This window comes from Dipodomys ordii, unplaced genomic scaffold (genome assembly GCF_000151885.1).
Source record: "Dipodomys ordii isolate 6190 unplaced genomic scaffold, Dord_2.0 Scaffold54, whole genome shotgun sequence".
Lineage (NCBI taxonomy): Eukaryota > Metazoa > Chordata > Mammalia > Rodentia > Heteromyidae > Dipodomys > Dipodomys ordii.
The window spans coordinates 3,125,956-3,150,503 of NW_012267270.1; the positions used below are offsets into that span (position 1 = coordinate 3,125,956).

Sequence of the window (24,548 nt, forward strand, 5' to 3'; positions counted from 1 at the left end):
TTTCATAGGAGACGGTAGGATCTTCCCTACAGTGGCATGTGGGAGTGAATGGGGAAGCCCAGTGCTTGCAAACTAGGAGAAACAAGAGTGCCAGTGGAAAAATAGAAATACCACGGTGAGACTGGTACATGACACCATGTGCATAAATTGCAAACGAAATGGAGGGACAAAGGGCGAACAAATGCTGCAATGGTACTCATTGGACACCTTGTTGAAAATGAACTATACAACTTGTGGGCAGGGATGGGAGGGAAAAACTGGGAGACAGCAAGGAAAGTGGTGACATTGTCCGAAAAGAAATGCACTCATTACCCAATGTATGACGCAGTAACCCCTCTGTACGTGACCTTCATAATAATAAAAAATAATTAAAAATTGCAAATACATCCACTTAGAAGACAATGCCAACAGGAGTATGATCCAGGCAGGATGCCCTGGCTCAGTCACAACTGTTTACTGAGCATCTACTTAGTGCCGAACACTTTTCTGGGCACTGTAGATTCAGAGGTGAATAAAACAACAGAAAATAAAGTAATTTCAGGTAAGTGTTTCAGGTAATGTGAAATTGATTGTAGGTGGTATAGTGTGAGAAGAGCAAAGTTAAGTGTTTTCAGGTACAGGAGGAAGAGCATGTTCTAAGGCCCTAAGGTAGGACTGAGCTTTGCCTCTGCAGGAAAACTAAGAAATTCAGTGAGGTTAAGTAGAGTGAAAAGGGGCTACAGAGTGAATGTGGAAAAGGCAGATGGGCTGCAGAGCATTCAGGGCTTCACAGAATCTTATCAAGTGTTCTGATTCTAATCACAATGGAAAATCAAGGAGGTTCTAAACAGATTCAGCAGCATACTAATTTTTATACAGGATTTTTATTTATTATTTTGTTTAGCATTGGATCTGAAAGCAAGGCCTACATGTGCTCTTTCTCTGAGCTACACTTCCAGACCCTAAAAAAGTTGTGGGTTTTTGTTTTTTTCTTTTGGTCAGTTGTCTTGGACACTGTCCCCAAGCTCTTCAGCTCAAGGCTAGTGCTCTACCACCGGAGCCACAGCACCACTTCTAGTTTTCTGGTGGTTAATTGGAGATGAGTCTCACAGACGTTCTTGCTGAGGATGGCTTTGAACCATGATCCTCAGATCTCAGCCTCCTGAATAGCTAGGATTACAGATGTGAGCCACCAGGTGCCCAGCTGACCTCAGCCTATTGGATAGCTAGAATTATAGGTGTGAGCTACTGGTGCCCAGCTGCTTTAGTTATTTTGGTTTGGGCCATGATTCCTCCTATAGCATAGTTTGGATAACAGGTTATGTGTGTCACCATATCCAAGTTTTTATTGATTAAGATCAAATTTCACAAAAGAAGAAAACGAAAAAAGAGACGGGGTTTTAGGAATTCATTGCTCAGGCTGGCTGGGAACCACTTTCTAAGTATCTAGGATTTCAAGAGTAAGCCACAATATTCAATTAGATTTTTTTTTTTCTCTCCCAGTACTGGGGCTTGAACTCAGCATATTGAGCTCTGGCTCAGCTTTTTGGTTCAAGACTAGCAGTCTACCATTTTGAGCCATAGCGTCACTTCCAGTTTTCTGGTGGTTCATTGGAGAGAAGAGTCTCGTGGACTTTTCTACCTGTGCTGGCTTTGAACCGTGATCCTCTGATCTCGGCCTCCTGAGTAGCTGGGATTCCAGGCGTGTGCCACCGGCGCCCAGCTGGAAGACTCATTTCAAAGAACGTTTGGCTTCTGCGTGCAGACCGGACTGGAGTCCGGGGAAAGTCACCGAAACCCAGAACTTCAGTATCCACATCTGCAGAATGGCAAGACCACCCCAGGCCCGGGCTGGAACGCCCAGGTCGGCCCCGGAGGTCGCGGCAGGAAGACTGCGAGGTCCGCGAGCAGGCCCGAGCTGGGGCCCGACCCAGCTGCCGACCGCCCAGGCAGCCGCGGGGCGGCGCCGCGGGCAAGGCCTGTTCCCACAGGTCCCGGTCCCACCACCGCAGGTCAGCTCGGCGCTCAGCAGCTTTGGCCTGCCGTAAGCGGCAGGAGGCGTCGCCATTGCGTAGGGCGTGGCCGGAGCCGGAGCGCTGGCCCGAGAAACTCCCCCGGCGACGGGGCGTGGCCTTGCCGAGGCGGGGCCAGTGAGGTGGGCGTGGCCCTGACGGCGGGCGGGGCGTCGTCATCGCCGGGCGGCCGGCGCTGATGGCGGCGGCGCGGAGCGTCTGAGCGGGCGGGGGCCATGACCACCGCCCGGCCCCAATTCAGCATCGATGACGCCTTCGAGCTGACCCTGGAGGACACGGGGCCCGGGCCGGAGTCCAGCGGGGTCCCCCGCTTTGGGCCGCTGCACTTCGAGCGCCGGCCCCGGTTCGAAGTGGCTGACGAAGACAAGCCGTCCGGACTGCGCTACCAGGTGAACGGCCCGCCCCGCAGTGCCGGACCGGGCGGGACTGCAGGCCGGGTCCTGGAGAACCCAGCTTAGAATCTGTCTGGGGGCCCGAGCAGAGCGGGAGACTGCCCCCTGGCCGTGTCCCCGGCTCCGGGGCCCTGCCTGTACGCTTCCAGTTCCGATTTGTGTCCCCAGCCTTCACCCAGAGCGGGGACCTCGGACCAGCTAACCCCTCAGGGAGCACACAGAGTCCTAACCCATCCTGGAGATTGACACCCGACTCCCACTGAGTTTGGGGTCCCTACTGAATCCGAAGCAGACCTTGTTCATCCGTGGAGTAACCCCTTTGGCCCAGGCCAGATGATCTAGGGTAACCTGCATCCCCTTGTCTGTTTTAGAGATCCCCATACCATCCCAGAGCTGGGAGGCTCCACACTCGGAATCCGCCCACCCCTTGACCCCCACGACTAAACTGGAAATCCTTTTTCTCCCCCACCAATCCTAGTTTCCTTCCTGGGATTCTTTTCCCAACCTGGAGGAGATTGTGTGCCCCAAATTTGGGAACCCTGGGCTGTCTTTCCCTGCCACCCCAGATCTCCAGCCTCCGTGGCTCGCTCCTGAAATATCCTGAGAGCTCCATTCGGACTCCCTAACTTGCTCCTGGGGCCTCTGCTAGCTCCTGGTCCCTACAACTCCCAGCATCCACCCACATCCTACCTAGGTTTCGGTGTCTGTGAATCATCAAACTTGTTCTGCTGGGAGGGTGAAGGGCCAGGATAGCAGCTGCCAGGCGGCCAGACAAACTGCTGTGTGGCTGCTTGTCTCCTCTCTCAAGAGGGGCATGAACAAGGGCCTGAGCTCAGCAACCCGACTGAACCCTGTGTTCTGGAACAGAACCTGGAGAATGATGAGGATGGAGCACAGGCGTCTCCAGAGCCAGATGGGGGAATCAGCACCAGGTTAGGGCCAGGTGGGGACCCACCCTGTACCTTGAACCCCATGCTTCTGGCCCTTGTCCACTGGGACCTGCCCAGTCCCCCACCCACTAAACTCAGCTCTCCCATGTTCTATAAGATTGCTAGATCCACTACTCTGGTAGGGTCTCCTGTCCACCAAGACTACATTACTGCAGTACACTACATCAACCACCTACCACATTAGGCTTTATGTGTGTAGATGCCAGTACCAGGGCTTGGACTCATGGCCTTATGCTCTTGTTGGGCTTTCTTGATCACTGGGTGCTCAACTACTTGAGCCACACCCCCAGTCTGCTGATTAACTGGAACTGCAGTCTCCAGACTTTTCTGCCTGGTATGGCCTCAAATCTCCATCCTCCAGGTCTTAGCCTCATGAATAGTTAGGATTACAGATGTGAACCACCAGTATTGAGTCATCAGGCTTTTTATCCTATGGGAACCACAGTCTATTCTGATCCCCCGTCTATCCATAGGTTACCTGTCTTGCAGGAACTCTTAGCTCTCATCCCCGGTTTCCCCTACTCAGTCTTGAGGATGCCCCCACACACACACTTGAACTCATCCCTGCCCCCTCTCAGGGCACCACGCCTACATTTATCATAATTCCACGCCCCTTCCTTCTCCTTCTGCTCACTGGGCCCCTGTGTCCTGCAGGGATTCTGGGCAAACATCCATCCGCAGCTCCCAGTGGTCCTTTAGCACCATCAGCAACACCACCCAGCGCTCCTACAATGCCTGCTGCAGGTGAGACCCTCTTTGTCCTGAGCCCCAACCTCCAAGTGCCCTCCTTCCCTTCCAGCCAACAGCCCTAGCTCCCCACCCTTTATCTCTTTCACCCTCATCCTGCTCTTCTGCCACCAGCTGGACTCAACACCCTTTGATCCAGAAGAACCGCAGGGTAGTGCTGGCCTCCTTCCTGCTCCTGCTGCTAGGGCTAGGTGAGTGCCTTGAGGACCCAGCCTCTCCTTCCCTCTACCTACAGCCCCCAGATCCCCTTGATACACTGGGCTCCCAGAGTCCAGTCCTCTGTGTTACTTGTCAGGAACCAGGGCCTTGAGAAGGCCCTTGAGAAGGGCAGGCCCAGGATTCCGATCACCAGCCAGGAAATCACAGACTGAAAATGGAACCTGGGTCGATGCTCCAAACATCTGTTGACTTTGACTACTCCTCTTCTTCCTCCTGCTCCTCCTCTTCTCCTCCTCCTCTCCCTCCTTCTCCTCTGCTATTTATTTTGTGTTGACATTGGGCAGGCTTATTTTCCCACCATACAGAGGTCACACAGCAAGGGAGAGACAGAATCCAAAAGCTGGGTGTGAGGGCAGGTGTTACCGTGGCAAGGATGCTGAGTGCCAGCCACCCCATCCAGGGGCTCCTGTCACTTTTTTTTTTTTTTTTTTTTTTGCGGTTGTGGGGCTTGAACTCTGGGCCTGGGCACTTGTCCCTCAGCTCTTCAGCTCAAGGCGAGCGCTCTACCACTTGAGCTACAGCACCACTTCCGGTTTTCTAGTGGTTTATTGGAGATAGGAGTCTCACGGTCTCTCCTGCCCGGGCTGGCTTTGAACCTCGATCCTCAGATCTCAGCCTCCTGAGTAGCTAGGATGACAGGCGTGAGCCACCGGTGCCCGGCCCCTGTCACTTTTTTTGTAGATATGTACAGAGGGGTTACAGTTACATGAGTATCACTTCTTCTTCTTTGGAGTCTCAGAGGATCTCATTCCATTCCCATTGCTCAAATGAGGAAAACCAAGGCCCTGAGCAGGTACATCTCACTGCTAGATATTTCTGACTCCCAGGCTCCTCATTCTGAGGGGCTGAGTCAGGAGTCCCTAAAGAGGGACCAGTTATGGCTGCTGCCCCCTCCCCACTCCAGGGAGGTCAAAGTCTCTGCCAAGCCCAATAGCCTGAGCAGAAGAAGAAGCTGTGGTGCCAGTCATTATGGCCCTGTCTGCTGGTGAGACAAGCATCTCTAGCAGCCTGGCAGCATAGACTTAGGCCGGTGAAGGGGCTTGCTTGAGTCTGGAAGCAGACAAGCAGGAATAAACCCACATGTGGGACCCACCAAGGTCTCATAAAGGATTCGCAGGGAATTAGGAAAAGATGGCTCCTCTGGGAGGGCAGAGCCTGCAGCCATAAGCAAGAGGGCAGGGAGGGAGTTTGTGCCCCTTTTTGAGGTGCTCTCTGCAGTACAGGAAACAGACGGCAGCACACTGTGGCCCAGACTGTATTGTTCACGCAAAACTTGCCCCATTGCCCCTCCAACTAGGACTCTGGATCTGAAAAAGTAGATCCAGCCATAACCTGTCCATCTTGTCTATCACCCATTGTCAGCCAAAGACAACATCCCTGCCAGGGGCCACAGTCCCTACCAGAGTCCTCCAGCTGGGCTCTTGGGCAGTCTTGCCCAAGGTTGGCAGCTCTCAGCCAGACTTAGCATTTGTAGTGCTGTTCCCTCAGCCTGGAATTCTTTCTCTGCCTGAACAATGCCCACAGCAAAGCCTCTACAGCCAGTTTTCACCTTCCAACTGCAGCCGTGGGCAGGTGACTTCCCATTCCATCAGAGTGACAAGGCAGTGATGGAACTCACCTAGCCATTGTCTGGAGCACATCGGAAGTGCTCCATACGTGAACTGCTGCTGTTTCTTTCCTTTTTGGGGGGAGGGGAGTGATCAGTCATGGGGCTGGAACTCAGGGCCTATGCACTGTCTCTGAGCTCTTTTGCCCTACTACTTTGAGCCACAGCAACCACTTCTGGTTTTCTGGTGGCTAATTGGAGTCTCATGGACTTTCCTGCCCCAGCTGGCTTTAAACAGTGATTCTTAGATCTCAAACCTCCTGAGTAGCTAGGATTATAGGCCTCATGAGCCACCAGTGCCCAGCAAAGTAAGATGATATCCATCTATCGATCTATCTGTAGATATACTATATCTATAGACTATAGATATACTATATAGACATACTATAGATACAGATATAGATATCTACAGATATATCTATAGATATAAATATCTATATATCTATAGACTATATGTTTAGAGATAGATCATCTTTTTTTGTCCGTCATGAGGCTTGCACTCAGCTGAGCTCTTTTTGCTCAAGGCTATTGCTCTACCACTTTGAGCCACAGTGCCACTTCCAACTGCTGCAATTTCACCTCTGCTCAGCTTAGCTGTCACTGCCTCCAGGACTGCTCTCCCTGGTCCCCAGGCTGGCACAGGGCTACTGCTCTAGGCTTCCACACAGCTCTGTTCTCACCCCCACCCTCCCTGGGTTGTAGCTTGTGTTTGTGTGTAAGTGTGTGTGTGCTGGTTCTAGGGTTTGAACTCAGAACCTGGGAGCTGTTCCTGGGCTTTTGTGCACAAGGTTCGAGCTCTACCACTTGAGCCACAGCTCCATTTATGGCTTTCCAAATAATTGGAAATAAGCCTGCCGGGGCAGGCATTGGCTTTGAACTGCAGTCCTCAGATCTCAGCTTTCTGAGTAGGTTTACAGACTGGGCCACTGGCACCTAGTTTAGGTTATAGTTTTAGGGGGAGCCCTGGTTCCTTTGGTTTTGGGTGTAGTGGAGTTTGAAACCAGGGCCTTGTGCTTTTCTAGACAGGCACTCCACCACTTGGGCTGCACAGCAAGCCCACTTTCAGGTTCTTGTCTGTCCCTCCATTAAGGAAGGGCCAAGATGGCAAGGCCCTTCTTTCACCCCGGCTTTGTGGGCACCGGGCATGCAGGAAGTATTAAGTGTTCATTAAATGACTGAAAGGCCACACCAAGGAGCAGATAAAGATCTCCCATTTCACAGACGTTTTCCAGGGCCCACCAAGTGCCCAGCTCTGAAAGCAGCTGAGTGAGCTTCCTGGGGAGGGTCTCCGCCTGGCATCCAGGTTAGGTGGGGACCGCCACCCCGGGACCGTAGCCTGGCTGGGGGTCGGTGGGGGGGCGGGAGGCTCCGCCCTCACCTCCCCGGGCCCGTCTGTGTGCAGTGCTCATCTTGGTCGGCGTGGGACTGGAGGTGGCCCCCTCTCCAGGTGAGCGCCCCTCCTTGTGCCCAGGGGCCCTGGGCAAGCCTTCCCCCCTCCCAGCAGGACTCAGCCCTGTTTTCGGCGGAGGAGGCTTGGCCAGGCAGTCAGCGCCCATCTTCCTCCGCAGGTGTCTCCAGCGCCATCTTCTTCGTGCCGGGCTTCCTGCTGCTGGTCCCGGGAGGTGAGCGGGGCCCGGCCCGGGCGGGGCGGGGCCTGGCGCGGAGGGGCGGGGCCGGGGCGGGGCCTCGTGCTGACAGCCCCGCCCCGCAGTGTACCACGTGATCTTCATCTACTGCGCGGTCCAGGGCCGCCGGGGCTTCCACTTCTTCTACCTGCCCTACTTCGACAAGTGAGCCGCCGGGGGACCTTCGGACACCTGCGGCCAAGGCCCTGAGCCGCGGCCTCGCGTGGACGGGGCGGGTGCTCCACCGACCGGCGCTCCGCTCCCTCCCCTCACCTCAGGGGAAGAGGCCCTCAGGACCCTGGCAGCCCGGCCCCCTCCGGAGTTGGCTCAGGAAGTTTGGGGCTTGCCGGCCCGGCCTTGGGAACGTTGCCCCTCGCCTGCCCAATGCTTAACTTATGCCTGGGCCCACAGGCTGCAGGGTTGGTGGTATTTTGTGCTAATAAAAAGGTAATGAGCCCAGAAAGGGATGTTTGTGCCTTCCTGGCCTGACTACAACTTTTTCCCACAAGGCTGAGAAAAGGCCCCACCTGGGGCTGACAGCCTTGGAGACCATCGATCGCCCATTATATGCACAACAATCTTGGGGCTCAGAGATTTGCCCAAGGACACTAATGTTGAGGGCCAGATCTGGGTCTGGAAGAAGTGTCCTAGCCTCTCTGCCCCATCTCTCAGCAGACTCAGCCAGAGCCCATTCTAGAAGCCCTGGCCCAGAGACTCAGAGATGACGCAGGATTGGGGCCTGGAGGCTGGTATTCTGGATCCCGCCTGGCTCTGGGGCCCTGGGCTGCCACAGCCGGCCGCAAATGTGGGCCATGTGAAGGCAGCGGCCCCGCCCCTCCTTCCATGCCCTACTTCCCAAGCAGAGTTTGGGAGAACTAGGGGACAGAGGATGTGGGAGGCAGGCCTCCTGACAGGAGCCTTAGGAACTAAAGACTCTTTGACCCACAAGGCACTTAGAAAGACCATCTCAAAAAAAAAAAAAAATCAGGACTTTGGAAAATCAGAACATCTTGGAATCTTGGGGACTGACACACAATCTCTGAGAAGACTGAAATCTGAGCTCATAATAGCTCCTATTTGCCAAGCTCTTAGGGCTAAGGCACCAGACCGCTGTTGAGCACCGGACCTGGGTCAGGTGGTGAAGTCCTCACTGCTGCCACCCCGTTTTACAGAGGAGAGCTGACCCACCCAAGACCCACCTGCAGATTGCCCGCACTCAGAACCATAACCGAGGGGTTCCAGCACCAGACCAGGTCCTTTCCATGACTGTGGGGAAAAGCAAGGAGGGGGAAACCAAGCTGTCAAAGGTCCCACTGAATGAGGAGTCTGTTCTTCTGACTAAAATGTCAGCACCCTTAAAAGAGGACTCTCCCCCTGCAAGTCCACAGCACTAGGACACTGAGCACCATGGTGTCTTGTGCTGTTGTTTATTTCTCTCTCTCTTTTTTTTTTTTTTTTGTCGGTTGTGGGGCTTGAACTCTGGGCTTGAGCGCTGTCCCTGCACTCTTCAGCTCAAGGTGAGTGCTCTACCACTTGAGCCACAGTGCCACTTCCAGTTTTCTGGTGGTTTATTGGAGATAAGAGTCTCACAGACTTTGCTGCCTGGGCTGGCTTTGAACCAAGATCCTCAGATCTCAGCCTCCTGAGTAGTTAGGATTATAGGCGTGAGCCACTGGCACCTGGCGAAAGTCATGATTTTTTTTGTTGTTGCCAGTCCTGGGGCTTGAACTCAGGGCCTGGGCACTGTTCCTGAGCTTCTTTTTTGTTCAAGGCTAGCGCTGTGCCACAGTGCCATTCTTGGCTTTTTCTGTGCATGTGGTACTGAGGAATGGAACCTTGGGCTTCATGCATGCTAGGCAGGCACTCTACCACTCAGCCACCTTCCCAGCCCTTGTGCTATTGCTGAGTGGACAGACGCCCCCACCCCTGCTGCTACACCCTGGCCTGCCCAGCCCTGCTTCCCTCACACCCCCATCAAAACACTTAGGGGGCCCCCTTTGATGCAGGAACTCCTTAACCGCCCCCTCCTACTAGCTGTGACAAGGAATGAAGGGTTTACAATACTTTTATTAGATAAAATAAAAACTAGAAGAGTGAAACAAAAAGATACACCAAATCCAAGTACACAGTATATTCCTTTCAATAAATATGATCAGAACAAACACCAAAAATGGAAACATTACCAAAATGGTTCATTAAGAAATGAGCAATACGCCGGGTGCCGGTGTCTCACGCCTGTAATCCTAGCTACTCAGGAGGTTGAGATCTGAGGATACAGTTCAAAGCCAGCCCGGGCAGGAAAGTCCATGAGACTTATCTCCAATAACCACCAGAAAACCAGAAGTGGCACTGTGGCTCAAGTGGTCGAGCGCTAGCCTGAGCTGAAGAGCTCAGGGACAGAGCTCAGGCCCAGACTTCAAGCCCATGACCGACAAAAAAAAAATGAGTAAGTGAGCAATAGGGCTGGGAATGTGGCTTAGTGGTAGAGTGCTTGCCTCGCATGCATGAAGCACTGGGTTTGATTCCTCAGTACCACATACAAAGAGAAAGCCAAAAGAGGTACTGTAGCTCAAGTGGTAGAGTGCTAGCCCTGAGCAAAAAGAAACTCCAGGACACTGCCCAGGCCCTGAGTTCAAGCCCCAAGACTACCAAAAAGAAAAAAGACAGAAAAAAAGAAAAAAGCTAGGTCCTGGTACATGCTAAACAAGCAGTTTACCCCTGAGGTACATTCCCAATCCAGAGTCTGGCTTTTGCTTGTGTGTTTATCTAATCTAGATCACATTGACAGCAACATTTCTCAGAAAATGATGGAGACCCTAGACTCCAAATAAATACCATATGTCTCCTTGGCCGGAAGACGTATAATTAGGAGCACGCAGATTTCCTTAGTGAATTGTGACTCAATTCACCTTGATCCGTAATCCATTGTGGGCCACTATTTCTGCACTAACACAGCTTTCCTTAAATTTTCTAAGAAGTCTGCTCTCAGCCATCACGTTCAGCCTCTAGTTGTCATTGCATTCTGAGTGTGTCTCCTGTATCCTGGACTCAGCAATAGGGAAGAATCTACATATCTGCTCTTCTGCTTATTGATTAACTTTAGACTTCATTATAAGGGTTGCCATTAATACAACAGTTAGAATGTTTCATTCAAAAGTCAAATCAACAGAGGAAGACAGGCAGGGAGTACGATTCAACTGGTAGAGTGCTTGCTTAAGTGCAGTGCCTGAGTTCAACCCCCAATATTGGGGGAGCAGAGGGAGAACACCTGGAGGAAAGTGGGGAAAAGGAGAATTCCTAACTGAATCAGTGCAAGTCTGGGAAAGAAAAAAAAAAGCAAAGAGAAACTGCATAGAAAACATTAAAACAGAAGGTAAAAACACTGGTTCACATCTATAATCTTAGCTACTCAGGAGCTGAGATTGGAGGATGGAGGTTTGAGACCAGTGTGGGCAAAAAAGGACACAAAATTCTATCTCTAATAACCAGCAAAAAATGAGGTTTGAGATATGGCTCAAGTGGTAGATTGCCAGTCATGAGTAAGCAAGCGAAGTGGAAAGCACAAGGCACTGAGTCAAAGAAAGAAAGGAGAGAGAGAGAGAGAGAGAAGAAGGAAGGAAGGAAGGAACTGTCCTTTTGCCAGGCGCTGGTGGCTCACACCTGTAATCCTAGCTACTCAGGAGGCTGAGATCTGAGGATCACAGTTCAAAGCTAGCCAAGGCAGGAAAGTTCGTGAGACTCTTATCTCCAATTAACCACCAGAAAACCAGAAGTGGTACTGTGGCTCAAGTGGTGAGTGCTTGCCTTTAGCTGAAGAGCTCAGGGACAGCGCCCAGGCCCATAGTTCAAGCCCCATGATGGACAAAAAACAAAACAACAAAACTGTCCTTTTGGCTGGGCACAGGTAGCTCATGCCTGTAATCCTAGCTACTCAGGAGGCTGAGACCTGAGGATTGCAGTTCAAAGTCAGCCCAGGCAGGAAAGTCTATGAGACTCTGCTCTCCAATTAACCAGCAAAAAGCCAGAAATGGAGCTGTAGCTCAAAGTGGTAGAGCAATAGACTTGCACACAAAAGCTCAGGGACAGTACTCAGCTCTTTAAGTACATGCCCCAGAACAGGCACCAAAAATAAAAAATAAGCCAGGTGCCAGTGGCTCATACCTATAATCCTAGCTACTCAGGAGGCTGAGATCTGAAGATCATGGTTTGAAGCCAGCCCAGTCAGGAAAATCTGTGAGACTCTTATCTCCAATAAACCACCAGAAAACCGGAAGTGGCTCAGTGGCTAAAGTGGTAGAGTGCTAGCCTTGAGCAGAAGAGCGGAGGGACAGCATTCCTGCCGAGTTAAAGCCCCAAGACCGACAAAAAAAAACAAACAAATAAATAAATAAATGAAGTCAGTCTCAGTTCCAAGACAAATTGGATTTGTAGCAGATATCAAAAATTAACAACGTTTGAATGGGGATGTAAGCTTACTTCCCAAGAAAAAAATCTATGGGTAGAGTCTATCTGTCTGCATTTTTAGCGCCAGGAACCTGCTGTGTTCCTAGGGTGCAGAAGGATTCGAGTGGCAGCTGGGGGAGGGAGGACAGGGAAGGTGGGTGGGGGACTTTCCCAGGCTGACTATCCGCCAGTGCTGTCAAAAGTAAGAAGCAGCCTAGCGTGACTGGGTCTCCTTGAGCAGGTCCTGCTGGTGTCTGAGTCTCAGGAGATCTGGTTCTTGCTGCTGGCACCTCAGGGAGCAGACAACATCATCACAAACTCTGAGAGGGGGGGAAGGGAGAGAGAAAGAGAAGACAAGAGCTCAGGGTCATCTACGTCAAAAATCCCAGGCAAAGCTGGACCTGGTGCTGGAGAGCTGGGGCAGGGGCTGGCGGGCAGCGGCTCACCGTCAAAGTCTATGGTGCCATCCCCGTTGAGGTCCATGTCTCGGAGCATCTCATCCAGCTCAGTCCCCTGCAGCGGCTCTCCGAGAAGAGCCGGTGCTGCCTCCCGCAGCTCTGCCACTGTGATCCGTCCATCTCTGTCCCTGTCAAACTAGCATCCAGGCAGGGATCAGCCCCTCCGGCTGCCTCTGAGTGAGATGCTGCCCACTTAGCCCGAGTGGCTCACTTGGCCCCAACTTTTCTTATTGTCTCATTCCAAGACAGCTCTCCTGCTCCGGGCAGTCTCCATGGTGCCTTCAGCTAGACAGACCATGTCTGCCTGTCCCTGGGCCCTCGTCTTGCCCCGCTAGGCTCTGGACTTCCCGAAGGCTGAGGCCTTTACACTCCCAGAAAGGATGCCGTTCAGAACTGGCGTCCATGGCTCACTTTTATAATCCAAGCTACTTGGGAGGCTCAGTTCTGAAGATTGGGGTTCAAAGCCAGCCCAGGCAGGAAAAGTCTTATCTGCAATTAAGCACCCAAAAAGCTGGAAGTAGAGCTATGGCTCAAGTGGTAGAGCTTCAGCCTTGAGCAAAGAAAGGTAAGGGACAGCAGACAGGTCCTGAGTTCCAGACCCAGTCCTGGGGGCTGGGAATGTATTGTCTTAGTGGTAGAGGATTTGCCAGCATACATGAAGCCCTAGTTTGATTCCTCAGTGCCAGAGTGGCGCTGTGACTCAAGTGGTAGAGTGCTAGCCTTGAACAAAAGAAGCCCAGCAATAATGCCCAGGCCGAGTTCAAGCCCCAGGACCGGCAAAAAAGAAAAAGACCTAGCCCCAGCATGCATGCGTGCATGTATGCATGTGCGTATACACACACATACACACACACACACACACACACAAAGATGCTGCACCCCATGGCCCACCCCAACCACAGTTCCTACCTCTCGGAAAGCGATGCGCAGCTCTCGCACCCCCAACATATGTGCGGTCTCCTCCCGCAGCTTTGGGCCTATCAGCTCCACGAACTCCTCGAAGTCCACAAATCCACCCACTGTGAATCCGAGCAGAACATCACAATCCCACCCACTGGAAAACACCTCTCCCGTCTGCTCCACTCTGCGCCAGGGAAGGCAGAGCCCATCTCCACCCACAGAGGGCTGGGGGCTGGGGCAGGGCCGCAGCTGGCCTCCGGGAAGCTCCCAAGCCCGTACCTGCAGAGCAGGCAGCCTGGATTCAAATCCTGCACTGCTGCCCAGCCTTGGAGGCTTACCCACCTCCAGGCCTCTAGCTAGGATGGGCTTTGCGGGTAGCATTCATGGCTATGGGGTGGTGGGGACCCTTCAGAAGCCTCCCCACACATTGAGGCATTTTGTTGGCCCCTCAGTTCTAAAGATGCTCCATTCCCACGTCGCACTAATGGCCTTGGGGGAAAGAAGAGAAGTTGGCACTGGATGTGTCGTTCAATTGCAAATTACACATAACTTCTGGAGATTGTAGCAAAGACAAAAATAAACCGACAGACCTCCTGGAATGAAGGGAAGAGGATGAAAGACGTCCAAAAAAAACAGTGAATGTTGGTGGGTGGAGATGGGAGTGCAAAACTGGGAGAGAGAGAGGGAAGGGAGAACGTCCAAAAAGAAATGTACTCGTAGGGAAGTGGCGCTGTGGCTCAAGCGGTAGAGCGCTCGCCTTGAGCTGAAGAGCACAGGGACAGCGCCCAGGCCCAGAGTTCAAGCCCCACGACTGACAAAAAAAAAAAAAAAAGAAAGAAAGAATGTACTCATAGCCGGGTGCCGGTGGCTCTCGCCTGTAATCCTAGCTACTCAGGAGGCTGAGATCTGAGGATCTCAGTTCAAAGCCAGCCCAGGCAGGAAAGACTGTGACACTCCTATCGCCAATAAACCACTAAAAAACTGGAAGTGGTGCTGTAGCTCAAGTGGTAGAGTGATCGCCTTGAGCTGAAGAGCTGAGTAACAGTGCCCAGGCCCAGAGTTCAAGTCCCACAACTGACAAAAAAAAAATGTGCTTATTACCTGACATATGCAACTGTAACCGCTCCATACATCACCTTTAGAATTACAATAAAACATTTGAAAAATATCTAAAAAGAGAAAACTGGTGAGTGATCAACCCAGCACTCCATCACAAGGGCAGCCAGGGTTCAGTCAAACCAAGCCTCCTGGAGCCTTAGAAGACTGCATTCTTTCCAGGTGACCCCCCAATTTAGATGTCACTTGGGGATAGGGAGCGAAGCAGGGGAGAGGGAAAGGGAGGGAACACTAGGTGGCTAGTACCTGCAAAGAGCACCTTATCACCTAGCGGAACCAAGCCAAGGCTGCAGGACTGGCCCGCGGCAGCACAAATGCGTACAGTGGTTATATGGCTCCCACCAAGGCCAGGTTTCGTTTTTGATTTTGTTTTTAGTCAGTTGTAGAGCTTGAACTCTGGACCTGGGCACTGTCTCTGAGCTCTTCAGCTCAAGGCAAGTGCTCTACCACTTGAGCCACAGTGCCACTTCTGGTTTTCTGGCGGTTCATTGGAGATAAGAGTCTCCCGGACTTTCCTGCCCGGATTGGATTTGAACCACAATCCTCAGATCTCAGCCTCCTGAGTAGCTGGGATGACAGGTGGGAGCCATCGGCGCCTGGGTCCAAGTTGCTTAACTCAAGCCTCATGGGCCTCTCCTGGGCCAACAAGCTGCCATCCTGGCCTGCAGCTCCTCACCAAGAGGAGGAGCCAGAGGCACGGAGACCACTGTGGCCAGCTGGCTCCCAGGGCCCAGCCAGGCATCTCCCACCCCGGCCACCCAGGGGCTCAGCCACTCACTCCGCATCTTCACGTGCTGTGAGACCTCCAGGAGCTCCATCTCCGTGGGCATGTAGCCCAGCGTGCGCATGCAGTCGCCCAGCTCCCGGTAGCTGATGCAGCCATCTTGGTCAGTGTCAAACTCCTCAAAGGCAGCCTGAAGCTCTGCCAGGGAAGCAGGTCAGGCCGGATGACCATAGGCCAGGGTCATCTCCCTCCCCCCCCACCCCTCCCCGCGCCCTCCCTCCCCAGGCAGCGAGGAGAACCACCCACTCACCATCCAGCTCTTCGGGGCCCAGCTCACGGTCCTGTGGAGGGATGGCACAGTATATCCCCTAGCTCAGCACGGCCCACCCCTGGGCAGCCCCACCAGGGCAGGTGAACTCTGAGGGCCCCAGGATCAGAGAACCTTCTTCATCTTTCCAGGGCTTCAAGTGAGCCCCCAGCACTAGCACGCCTGAAGCCCACCTTGCTTCAAACTTCAGAAGCCACGGCCCATGGCCTGGGCTCCCCAGGGGCTGCAGCTTCCACCCTCCCCCCACCAACCTTGGATGCCAGCCCCGCCCCCCCACACACCCTGACCTTCCCAAAGATTCGGTTGAGCAGAGGCCCATATGTCCTCTGAGCAGCATCCTGTTGGGGGTCAGAACGATGCCGGTGGGACTGGCGACGAGAAGTTGGTCCAGGACATACTGTGGATGGCCCGTTCCCCTCTCCAGTCTTTGAGACATTTTTGCTGTTTCCTTTGGTCTCAGAACCCTGGTCAGGGTTCTGCTCCCCAGAACTGCTCTTCCGGGACCGTCGGAGCCCTCTCTCCCTCCTGCTCCTCGTCCTGGCCAAAGGGGGACCCTCAGAGCCACCAGTCCCAGAAGGTACAACCCCCGTAGGGTCTTTCTGGGGACCAGAGGCCTGGGCTCGGCTGGGCCCTGAGGCCATCTAGGAATGGACACCGGGGCTGAGATGCAGCTCCCCTGAGTAGTCTTGGCTTTGTGACCCATAAAGCTGCTTATGCACCCCAGTCTTAGAGCCGATCACCTGGGTTTGGGCACTGAGGGGGATTAGGGTTAAGTGAAGCAGGCAGCCCAGGACCTAATTCCTGCCCTCTACCCCAGGTTGGCCAGGCAGAGCCTGACGCATCCCGATCACTGTCCTGTGCATTTGGGTTGTCAGGACAGACTGGCTGAAAGGAGCTTCGCTGGTAGACATGGCCAAGCCAACACCCCATGTCTGTTTCCTCATCTGTAAAATGAAGGGAGGGGGCTTCTGGTTTAAAGCCAAGCACTTTAGCACAATAGGAAACATGAGCACGATTTAGCGGCGTAGGGAGGACACAGGATGCACTGCAGCAGAAAGAAAGCGCGGCCAAAGGCTGGCAGGTGGGAAAGGAAAAGACCAATCACCCCTCAGGGCTCCCCCTGGGTGACATCCTGGCTGGACAGAAGGCTGAAACTGGGAAGAGAGGCCTGGAAAGCTGAGTGAGAGGCAGGGGTGTGGGAATGGCTGGGCCCAGGGCCTCTAGCCTCGCTGGGGCTGAGGAGCTTCTTCCTTTCTGAGATCTCAGAGTCATGGCCTTGGTTCAGACCCTAGAACTGCTTGGGTTAAGGGGCTCTGCTGTCCGGCCCTAGGGGGGTTGCAGGGCGCTTGTTGGTCACTTGTCCTTACTGGGCTGGGGTTAGGGTTTCCTGGAGAGCAGCCCCATGAATGATTGATGTCCTCTCAGCTTGGGTTTCCTGCCCGCCCGCCTTCGTGTCGCCACCCGGTGCCATGCAGCAGGCCCCGGTGTGGGGTTGGCAAGCAGTTCGGCCACAATCAGGCAGGCACACGGCCTGTGCCTCCCAGGTAAGCCAGGCATGCCGGGCAGGGCCCTCGGGGGTGGGGGAGGGGGAGGACAGAGCTCTGATCCAGTAGGGGACTGGAGCAGGGAGGAGGGTCTGCTTTAGGAAAACCCGTGAGCAAGGGAGGTGGAGGCCCCCTGCTGAAGGCCGGCAGGCTGCAGCCATGGAGGCACTGAGCCACTTAGGACCCAGGCCTGTGTGTCCCCATCCACCTCCCTATCATCTCCCTACAGCGCCGCCTTCTCTGTCAAGTAGTTGTGTGAAACAACAGGGCCACCGGTTGCCTGTACTGTGGGATGCAGGAAAGACTCAGGAGGACGCAGAGGACGTTGAAGGGGCACATGCTGCTCTCAGGACAGCCCCCCTGGCCACGGCCTGAGACTCTGACCTTACCCCAGATTCCTGAGCAGCATTCTTTGTGGGAGAGGCCTCCTTTGCGGCCCTTCTCCAACTCCTATGCGCCCGTGTGGCCCAGGACCTCCCCTGGAGGGCAACTACTGGTTCTGGAACTCAAGGTCTTGCTTAGCTCTTTTGTGAAAGGCTGGTACGCTACCACTAGGGCCACACTGCCACTTCTGGCTTTTTGCTGGCTAATTGGAGATAAGTCTCACGGACTATCATGCCTGGACTAGCTTCAAACCAGGATCCTCAGATCGCCTCCTGAGGAGTTAGAATTCCAGGCATGAGCCACCAGTGTCTACCTCCCACTTGGGATTTGTTTAAACACTTGAACCCTGCCCAGAATATTAGGCATAAGGAGATCATATAAGGAGTGTATCAAGTGGTTTCCAAACTCTGTTTCCTGGAACCCTAGGAGGTGTCTCTCCCATGCCTCTATAATCTGAGCGCTACCTTTTAGTTCATATAATACTTCATTTAAATAGTCTCACCAGCTCTCTCAATATGTTTGAAAGCCTGTGGTTTAGTCTATGTGGATGTAGAGATTCATGTGACAGAATGGCCAAGATCAGGTCTGCCTCCCTTCCTGTCTGTGACCTTGGACAAATCCCTGATTCAATAAACGATCTCTCCCTCCCTCACCCCACTGGGAAATGGATTGGAGGTAGACTGCACGAGGACATCTATCTGAAGTTGCTGACACAAGCTAACTACCCCCCAAAGGGTAACACTGACTCAGAGACGAACAGTGATTTTCTTGGAGATGTGCAGGGGCCTTTCTCTCCTCTCTCTCTCCTCTGTCTCTCCTGTCTGTGTCTGTCTGTCTGTCCCTGTCTGTCTCTGTCTCTGTCTCTCTCTCACACACACACATACTCACACACACCAGAGCTTAAATTCAAGGCCTTGTACTATTACCTGGCTTTTTCACTCACACCTGTAACTCTACTACTTAAGCCAGACCTCTACTTCTGGCTTTTTATTGTTTAATTGCAGCTAAGAGATCTCATGGACTTTTCTTCCTGGGTGCAGCTTTGGATGGTAATCCTCAGACCTCAGCCTCTAGAATAGCTAGGATTATAGGTCTGAGCCACAGGTGCCAGGCTAGTCTCTTTCATTCATTCATTCATGTATTCATTGATTCCTCAGGTACAGAGCTTGTGTCCAGCAGTACACTGGGGTCCCCAGATGGACACTGCCATGAAAGCTAACCTGGGCGATGCCGGCCGTAGGCCCCGCACAGAGCTCGATGATGACGACTACTACCCCCAGGGCAGCTGGGACACGGTCTTTCTAGTGGCCCTGCTGCTCCTAGGGTTGCCAGCCAACGGGCTGATGGCATGGCTGGCAGGCTCCCAGGCCCGGCATGGGGCGGGCACGAGGCTGGCTCTGCTGCTGCTCAGCCTAGCCCTCTCTGATTTTCTCTTCTTGGCGGCAGCAGCCTTCCAGATCCTGGAGATCCAGCATGGAGGGCACTGGCCGCTGGGTACTGCTGCTTGCCGCTTCTACTACTTCCTGTGGGGTGTGTCCTACTCTTCAGGCCTCTTCCTGCTGGCCGCCCTCAGCCTGGATCGCTGCCTGCTAAGCCTGTGCCCGCGCTGGTACCCCGGCCGCCGCCCGGCCCGCCTGCCGCTGTGGGTGTGCGCTGGGGTCTGGGTGCTGGCCACTCTCTTCAGCGTGCCCTGGCTTGTCTTCCCCGAGGCTGCCGTCTGGTGGTATGACCTGGTCATCTGTTTGGACTTCTGGGACAGTGAGGAGCTGCCCTTGCGGATGCTGGAGATCCTCGGGGGCTTCCTGCCCTTCCTGCTGCTGCTGGTCTGTCATGTGCTCACCCAGGCTGCCGCCTGCAGGACCTGCAGCCGCCACCAGCCCCAGCCCCCCGCCTGCCAGGGCTTTGCCCGAGTTGCCAAGACCATTTTGTCAGCCTATGTGGTCCTGAGGCTGCCATACCAGCTGGCCCAGCTGCTCTACCTGGCCTTCCTGTGGGACATCTACCCCGGCTACCTGCTCTGGGAGGCCCTGGTCTACTCTGACTACCTGATCCTGCTCAATAGCTGCCTGAGCCCCTTCCTCTGCCTCATGGCCAGTGCCGACCTCCGGGCCCTGCTGCGCTCCGTGCTGTCGTCCTTCGCGGAGGCTCTCTGTGAGGAACGGCCCGGCAGCTTCTCACCAGCCGAGCCACAGACCCAGGTGGGCTCTGAGGGGCCAACTCTGCCCGGGCCAACACCTGAAGCCCAGCCACAGCTAGATGCCACGGCCCAGCCTCAGGCCAGCGACCCAACCCAGCCACAGCTGAATCCCGGGGCCCAGACCCAGGCCAGCCCCCCAGCCCAGCCACAGCTGAATCCCGGGGCCCAGACCCAGGCCAGCCCCCCAACCCAGCCACAGCTGAATCCCGGGGCCCAGACCCAGGCCAGCCCCCCAGCCCAGCCACAGCTGAATCCCGGGGCCCAGACCCAGGCCAGCCCCCCAGCCCAGCCACAGCTGAATCCCGGGGCCCAGACCCAGGCCAGCCCCTCAGCCCAGCCAAAGTCAGACACTGTGGTACAGTCACCATCAGGTACTGCGCCCCAGACCCCTGCCTGCCCTGTTGGGGCAGCCCCCAGCCCCTGTGAGGAAGCCTCCCCTAACCCACACCCAGATCCCACTCCTGAGACCCCAGAGAACCCACCCACACCAGCTGCCCCTGAAGGAGAAAGGCCTAATAGTGCCCCACCAGAGGAGGCCCCCAGTACTGGCCCCACTTGAGGGTCCAGGGAAGTCCAGGCCTACCAGGGCAGTGGAAAAGCCAGAGGAGCCAGAGGAAGCAGCCAATCAGAGAGGTGGGAGGATCTCCCTGCGGAAAGCCCCACTGAGTCTCCCCCCCCCACCCCGCCCACCACTCCATCCCTTGGGCCTACAAAGAGTACCAAGGGGAAGTGAAAAGAAGACACCAAAAGTCCCACTTCGTTGTGAGTGATCCTCGAGTCTTCCCTACCCAAATCTTCCATGCTTATACATAGTTGCCCACAGGCTCTTTTCTTTTTCTTTTTTATTTTCTTCCTTTCTTTCTCCTTCCTTCCTTCCTTTTTTCTTTCTTTCTTTGCCTTCTGTAGTGAGCACAAAACTTAAGGCCTTAGGCATTCACTTGGCTTTTTTTTTTTTTGTCGGTCGTGGGGCTTGAACTCTGGGCCTGGTGCTGTCCCTCAGCTCTTCAGCTCAAGGCAAGCGCTCTACCGCTTGAGCCACAGCGCCACTTTCAGTTTTCTAGTGTTTTGTTTTGTTTTTTAATTGAAGATAAGAGTCTTGCGGACTTTTCTGCCTGGGCTGGCTTTGAACTATGATCCTCATATCTCAGCCTGCAGAGTAGCTAAGATTACAGGCATGAGCCTCCGGCACCCCGTTGCTTTTTCTGTTTATGTAGTACTGAGGAATCGAACCTAGGGCCTTATGCATGAGAAGCAAGCACTCTATCATTTAGCCACCTTCCTAGCCCCTCACTTGGTGTTTTTGCTCAAGGGTGGCACTCTACAACTTGAGCCCTACCTCCATTTCCGGCTTTTGCTGGTTAACTGGATAAAAGAGTCTTACAGGCTTTCCTGCCTGGGCTGGCTTTGAACTGTGATCCTCAGATCTCAGCCTCCAGATTTGCTAGAATTAGACATGTGAGCCGCCAGCGCCCAGCTGATGGCATCCTGCTGGGATTTCCCCCCCCCCGCCCTCCCCAGCTCCCCGCCCTCCTCATGCCCCTGTCTTGGTGGAGGGAGACAACAGGGGACACTTGTCCGGGTTACATTTGACTTCTCTGCCACTCTTCCTTCCTCTTTCCACTTCCTTGTCCCATCCTCCAACCTGAACACATGGACCCTAAACAGATGGGAGAAAGGGAAGCTTTCAGGAGCCCACAGACTCAAGAAAGGCCTTGAAACCCTAATGGTCCACGAGCTGGCTGAGCAGAGCTAAGCCATCTCCATCAGTTGCTTTTCTCTAGTGGGCAGTGAGTGAGACTGGGGCAGGACTTCCCCCCAAAAAGCAGCCAGAGAAGAACCTGGATTCCAGTCTGGCTGCTCCTGCCTCTTGGGCTGTAATGAAGATTAAATGAGGAAGTATGGGAAGTGCCCACAGGAGCTGGGCACCCAGCAGGGCCCAGTAAGCCAAGGGCCTCTTCCTTTGCTGACATATGACGGACGCAGCAGGCAGGAGGCAGGCAGGAGAAGCACCACCTGGCTGAGATCCCAATGACCTGCACGAGCTGGGGGCACCCAGGTGGTTTGAGAGCGCACAGAACTTCCTCGGACACCATTCAAAGTTTCCACTAATAGCCATCTGTCTCCTCGGCCCCAAGGAGGGCTGCAAAGACTCTGCCCTCGCCCCAGCATCCCAACCCAAGGGTTCTGGGAAGAGGCTGCCCAGGGACAGATTGTCCTGGGCACCTGTGGTCCCAGGGGAAGAGCTCCGAAGGTCACAGGACCTCTCTGGTAGAGCTGCAGACACTGCAGGAAAAACTAGGAAGTACTAAAAGCCTGTCTCTCACTACCTCCCTCCACACTGCCCCTCCCTCCACCCCACTGGGCTTTCTCCCAAGCCCCAGAGTTCTGAGATCATCCTTCCCCCCTCTTCCCACCGTCCCTTCCCATTTAGCACTGTGACCTTTTGCTGCTGACAGATGCCCTCCCCAGCAGATACAAATGATGACGTTTTCTAGGCTGCTCTTCGGATGCTTGTGTTCTAGTGGAGCCAGAGGCTGCTGGTGCAGGCAGCAGGGAGGGAAAACCGTCAGATCTGGTTCCGGCATCTGACTGGCTCTTAGCCTCCATTTTCTTCTCTGTAAAATGGGGGTTGGAAGGACCCCTGCAGGGCTGTCAGCACAGGTTAGGGAAGGGCATCTTCCTGGTGGGAAGGTAGCCAATGAGAGACAGATATAAACATCCATTGGCTAGTTAGCTAGCACGTGCCAGGTGCCTGCCATTTTGGAGACACACAGGCTTCAGGGTCCAGGTACGTCTCTGGTGCTCCTTCTCAAGGGCTACTGAACTCCTGGCTCCCCCACTCACCAGGCATCCGACCTCCAGGAAAGCTCTGGACGTGTCTTTGGGGCTCAGTTTGCCCATCTGTATATTGGGAATCATAATTACGGTGGAGCTCTATGAAAGGTTTGGACCTTGGTCTGAGGTGGAATCTGTGCTCAATAATTGTTAGCCATTAGTGCACACACTAGTGTGCACCTCTCCCCCCCACCTTAGCCACCCCCCCCCAGACCAAACTGCCGCAGGCTAGAGTCCAGCTGGCAGGTATTTGGCTCACCAGGTGTTGTCCTTCCCACCCTGCCGCCCTCCCTCCTCCTTCAGGGGCTCATGTTCTCATCCCCCCACCCCCACAGCATAGTCCGTAGGGGTGTACATTTTCTGAGGCAGGACCTGGACTTCTGTTCCCCTCAGGCATTCTGCAGGGTTCCCCTCCCTTCCCCCTGGAGGAATTACAAAGCCTCTTCAGGCCAGCAGCACATCAGTGAACAAAATATCCAACTTTGCTCACACTCCAAGCCCCAGCTTTTTGGGAGTGGGCCAGTCCCACCTGCAAGATTCCCACCCTCCTACCCAGGGCAACCCCAGCCGGAGTTGGTGATTGCTTTCCAAGAGAAAGAACACTGCCCTGGAGGGTTTTACAGGCTATAAAGGAGTTCTCCTAGAGGTGCCTGAGGAGGACAGTGTTGAAGGAAACAGGGCCACAAAGAGAGGACACTACACAGAACTGCCACTTTACCCTAGCATTCTGCGTGGGGGGCTCATGTTGCCTTCTCCGGGTGAGACTCCCTTCCTCTCCTTCACAGGGACCAGATGTTGATTCTGAGCATTGTAAATATGAACATTTTTCAATTCTGCATTCAGGGTTCTGTGCCTTCTTTCACTCAATATGTATTAAGTGGTTATCTACTGGGTACTGGGTCCTTTTCTGGGCATTTTGGGGGGGTCAGTGGGAAGCAAATCAGAGTGTCTGCCGTCTCTTCTCTGGCATCTTTAAGTGGGGTGAAGCCAAAGACACAAGGCAGATGTAGAAATATGTAAGTATAATTAGAATCTGGAAGTGATTAAGAACACCACAGTGGGAATAGAGACAGAATCCAGGTGAGAAGGGAGATCACAGCAGAGACCTCGGGTAATGACAGCACCTGGGGGAAGAGTCTCGCGGTGGAGACCAGAGGGCAGGGAACAGGACTGGCCGGCCAGGATGGGGATGAAGACGGTGTGATTCAGAGACAGGAGGTTCAGTGCCACTGGTCACATGCAGAAGAGAAGACAGGGGTGATGAGGGAGGTGAGCAGGGCCCACAGGGGGCAGATGGTGGGGGACACAGTTCCGGCGAGGGGTAGGGAAAGCTGCTTTGGCTATAGGTTCCCGCCTTTTGTCAGGGTCCCACCACAGACATGTTCCTGTTCCCACAGTCCTGGCCAACCAGACCCAGGGTTTATGGACCAGTGGAAAACACCAGGATTTTGGAGCCAGTGAATGAGGAATGGGTCTTGGCTGGGTGACCTCCACAAGCTCTTGGCCTCTCTGGGCTGATTTCCTACTAGGATGTGGTGAGGGGTCCTAACTCAAGCCACCCTCCAACACATCTGGGGGCTTTGTGCTGCCCAAGACAAGGCTCCTTTGGACTCCCTCCCTTTCTGGGAAAGGGACCCTGCCACCCAGGGAGGGTGGTGGCCGGTGCCCGGCAGGGGCTGAGCGTGAGATGGACGGGACATTAACGTCTTCCCGGGTGGATCCGTGGAGGTTGGGCTGGGCTCCTTGCCCAGGACTGACTTCAGGCCTCCCCCCTAGATGGCGGCTCCATCTCCGTTTTTAGTAAGAGGCCGGGACGGGATCCCGGGTGTCCATCTGGGACCCGCGGGCCTTCCAAAGCTTCTTTACGCATTGTTAGTGTTCTTAACTCTAAAAACCTAGAACCGGGCCGTGAAAGGGTCCGTGTAGATGTCGTTTGGGGGCGACGCGGGGCGGTCATGGGGCGTCCGGGGACCGAGGACGAGCTTCACCCCACGATGACCCCAGCGGAAGCCTCGGCCCACCCGCCGCCGGCCCCGCCCCACGGCGGCCGGGGGCCGCGGAGGGACGG

The 24,548-nt window shown here is 54.4% G+C and overlaps 3 protein-coding genes across 6 annotated transcripts; 2 read left to right on the forward strand and 1 right to left on the reverse strand.

The window, feature by feature from the left end:
- Positions 1 to 2,151: 2,151 nt before the first annotated feature.
- On the forward strand, positions 2,152 to 8,005 carry Tmem134 (transmembrane protein 134). 4 transcript variants are annotated; one of them, XM_013021208.1, is made up of 7 exons: positions 2,152 to 2,401; positions 3,272 to 3,336; positions 4,009 to 4,098; positions 4,216 to 4,292; positions 7,329 to 7,373; positions 7,495 to 7,548; positions 7,638 to 8,005. In XM_013021208.1, exons 1-7 carry the CDS (start codon positions 2,228 to 2,230, stop codon positions 7,718 to 7,720), a joined length of 588 nt encoding a protein of 195 aa, XP_012876662.1. In that variant the 5' UTR covers positions 2,152 to 2,227; the 3' UTR covers positions 7,721 to 8,005. The 4 variants fall into 4 exon arrangements, with proteins under 4 accessions (XP_012876662.1, XP_012876665.1, XP_012876666.1 ...); XM_013021211.1 differs by lacking the exon at positions 7,329 to 7,373 and having other exon boundaries at positions 2,153 to 2,401; XM_013021212.1 differs by lacking the exon at positions 4,216 to 4,292 and having other exon boundaries at positions 2,163 to 2,401; positions 3,272 to 3,347.
- A 4,269-nt stretch (positions 8,006 to 12,274) lies between these two features.
- On the reverse strand, positions 12,275 to 16,161 carry Cabp4 (calcium binding protein 4). The gene is made up of 6 exons (XM_013020883.1): positions 15,808 to 16,161; positions 15,503 to 15,533; positions 15,247 to 15,390; positions 13,362 to 13,471; positions 12,441 to 12,588; positions 12,275 to 12,314 (listed from the first exon to the last, which is right to left on the reverse strand). The coding sequence occupies exons 1-6, from the start codon at positions 16,159 to 16,161 to the stop codon at positions 12,286 to 12,288; spliced, it is 816 nt and encodes a 271-aa protein (XP_012876337.1). The 3' UTR covers positions 12,275 to 12,285.
- A 2,483-nt stretch (positions 16,162 to 18,644) lies between these two features.
- Positions 18,645 to 20,204, forward strand: Gpr152 (G protein-coupled receptor 152). Its single transcript, XM_013021032.1, has 2 exons — positions 18,645 to 19,724; positions 19,845 to 20,204. The coding sequence occupies exons 1-2, from the start codon at positions 18,645 to 18,647 to the stop codon at positions 20,202 to 20,204; spliced, it is 1,440 nt and encodes a 479-aa protein (XP_012876486.1).
- The last annotated feature ends 4,344 nt before the right edge of the window (positions 20,205 to 24,548 follow it).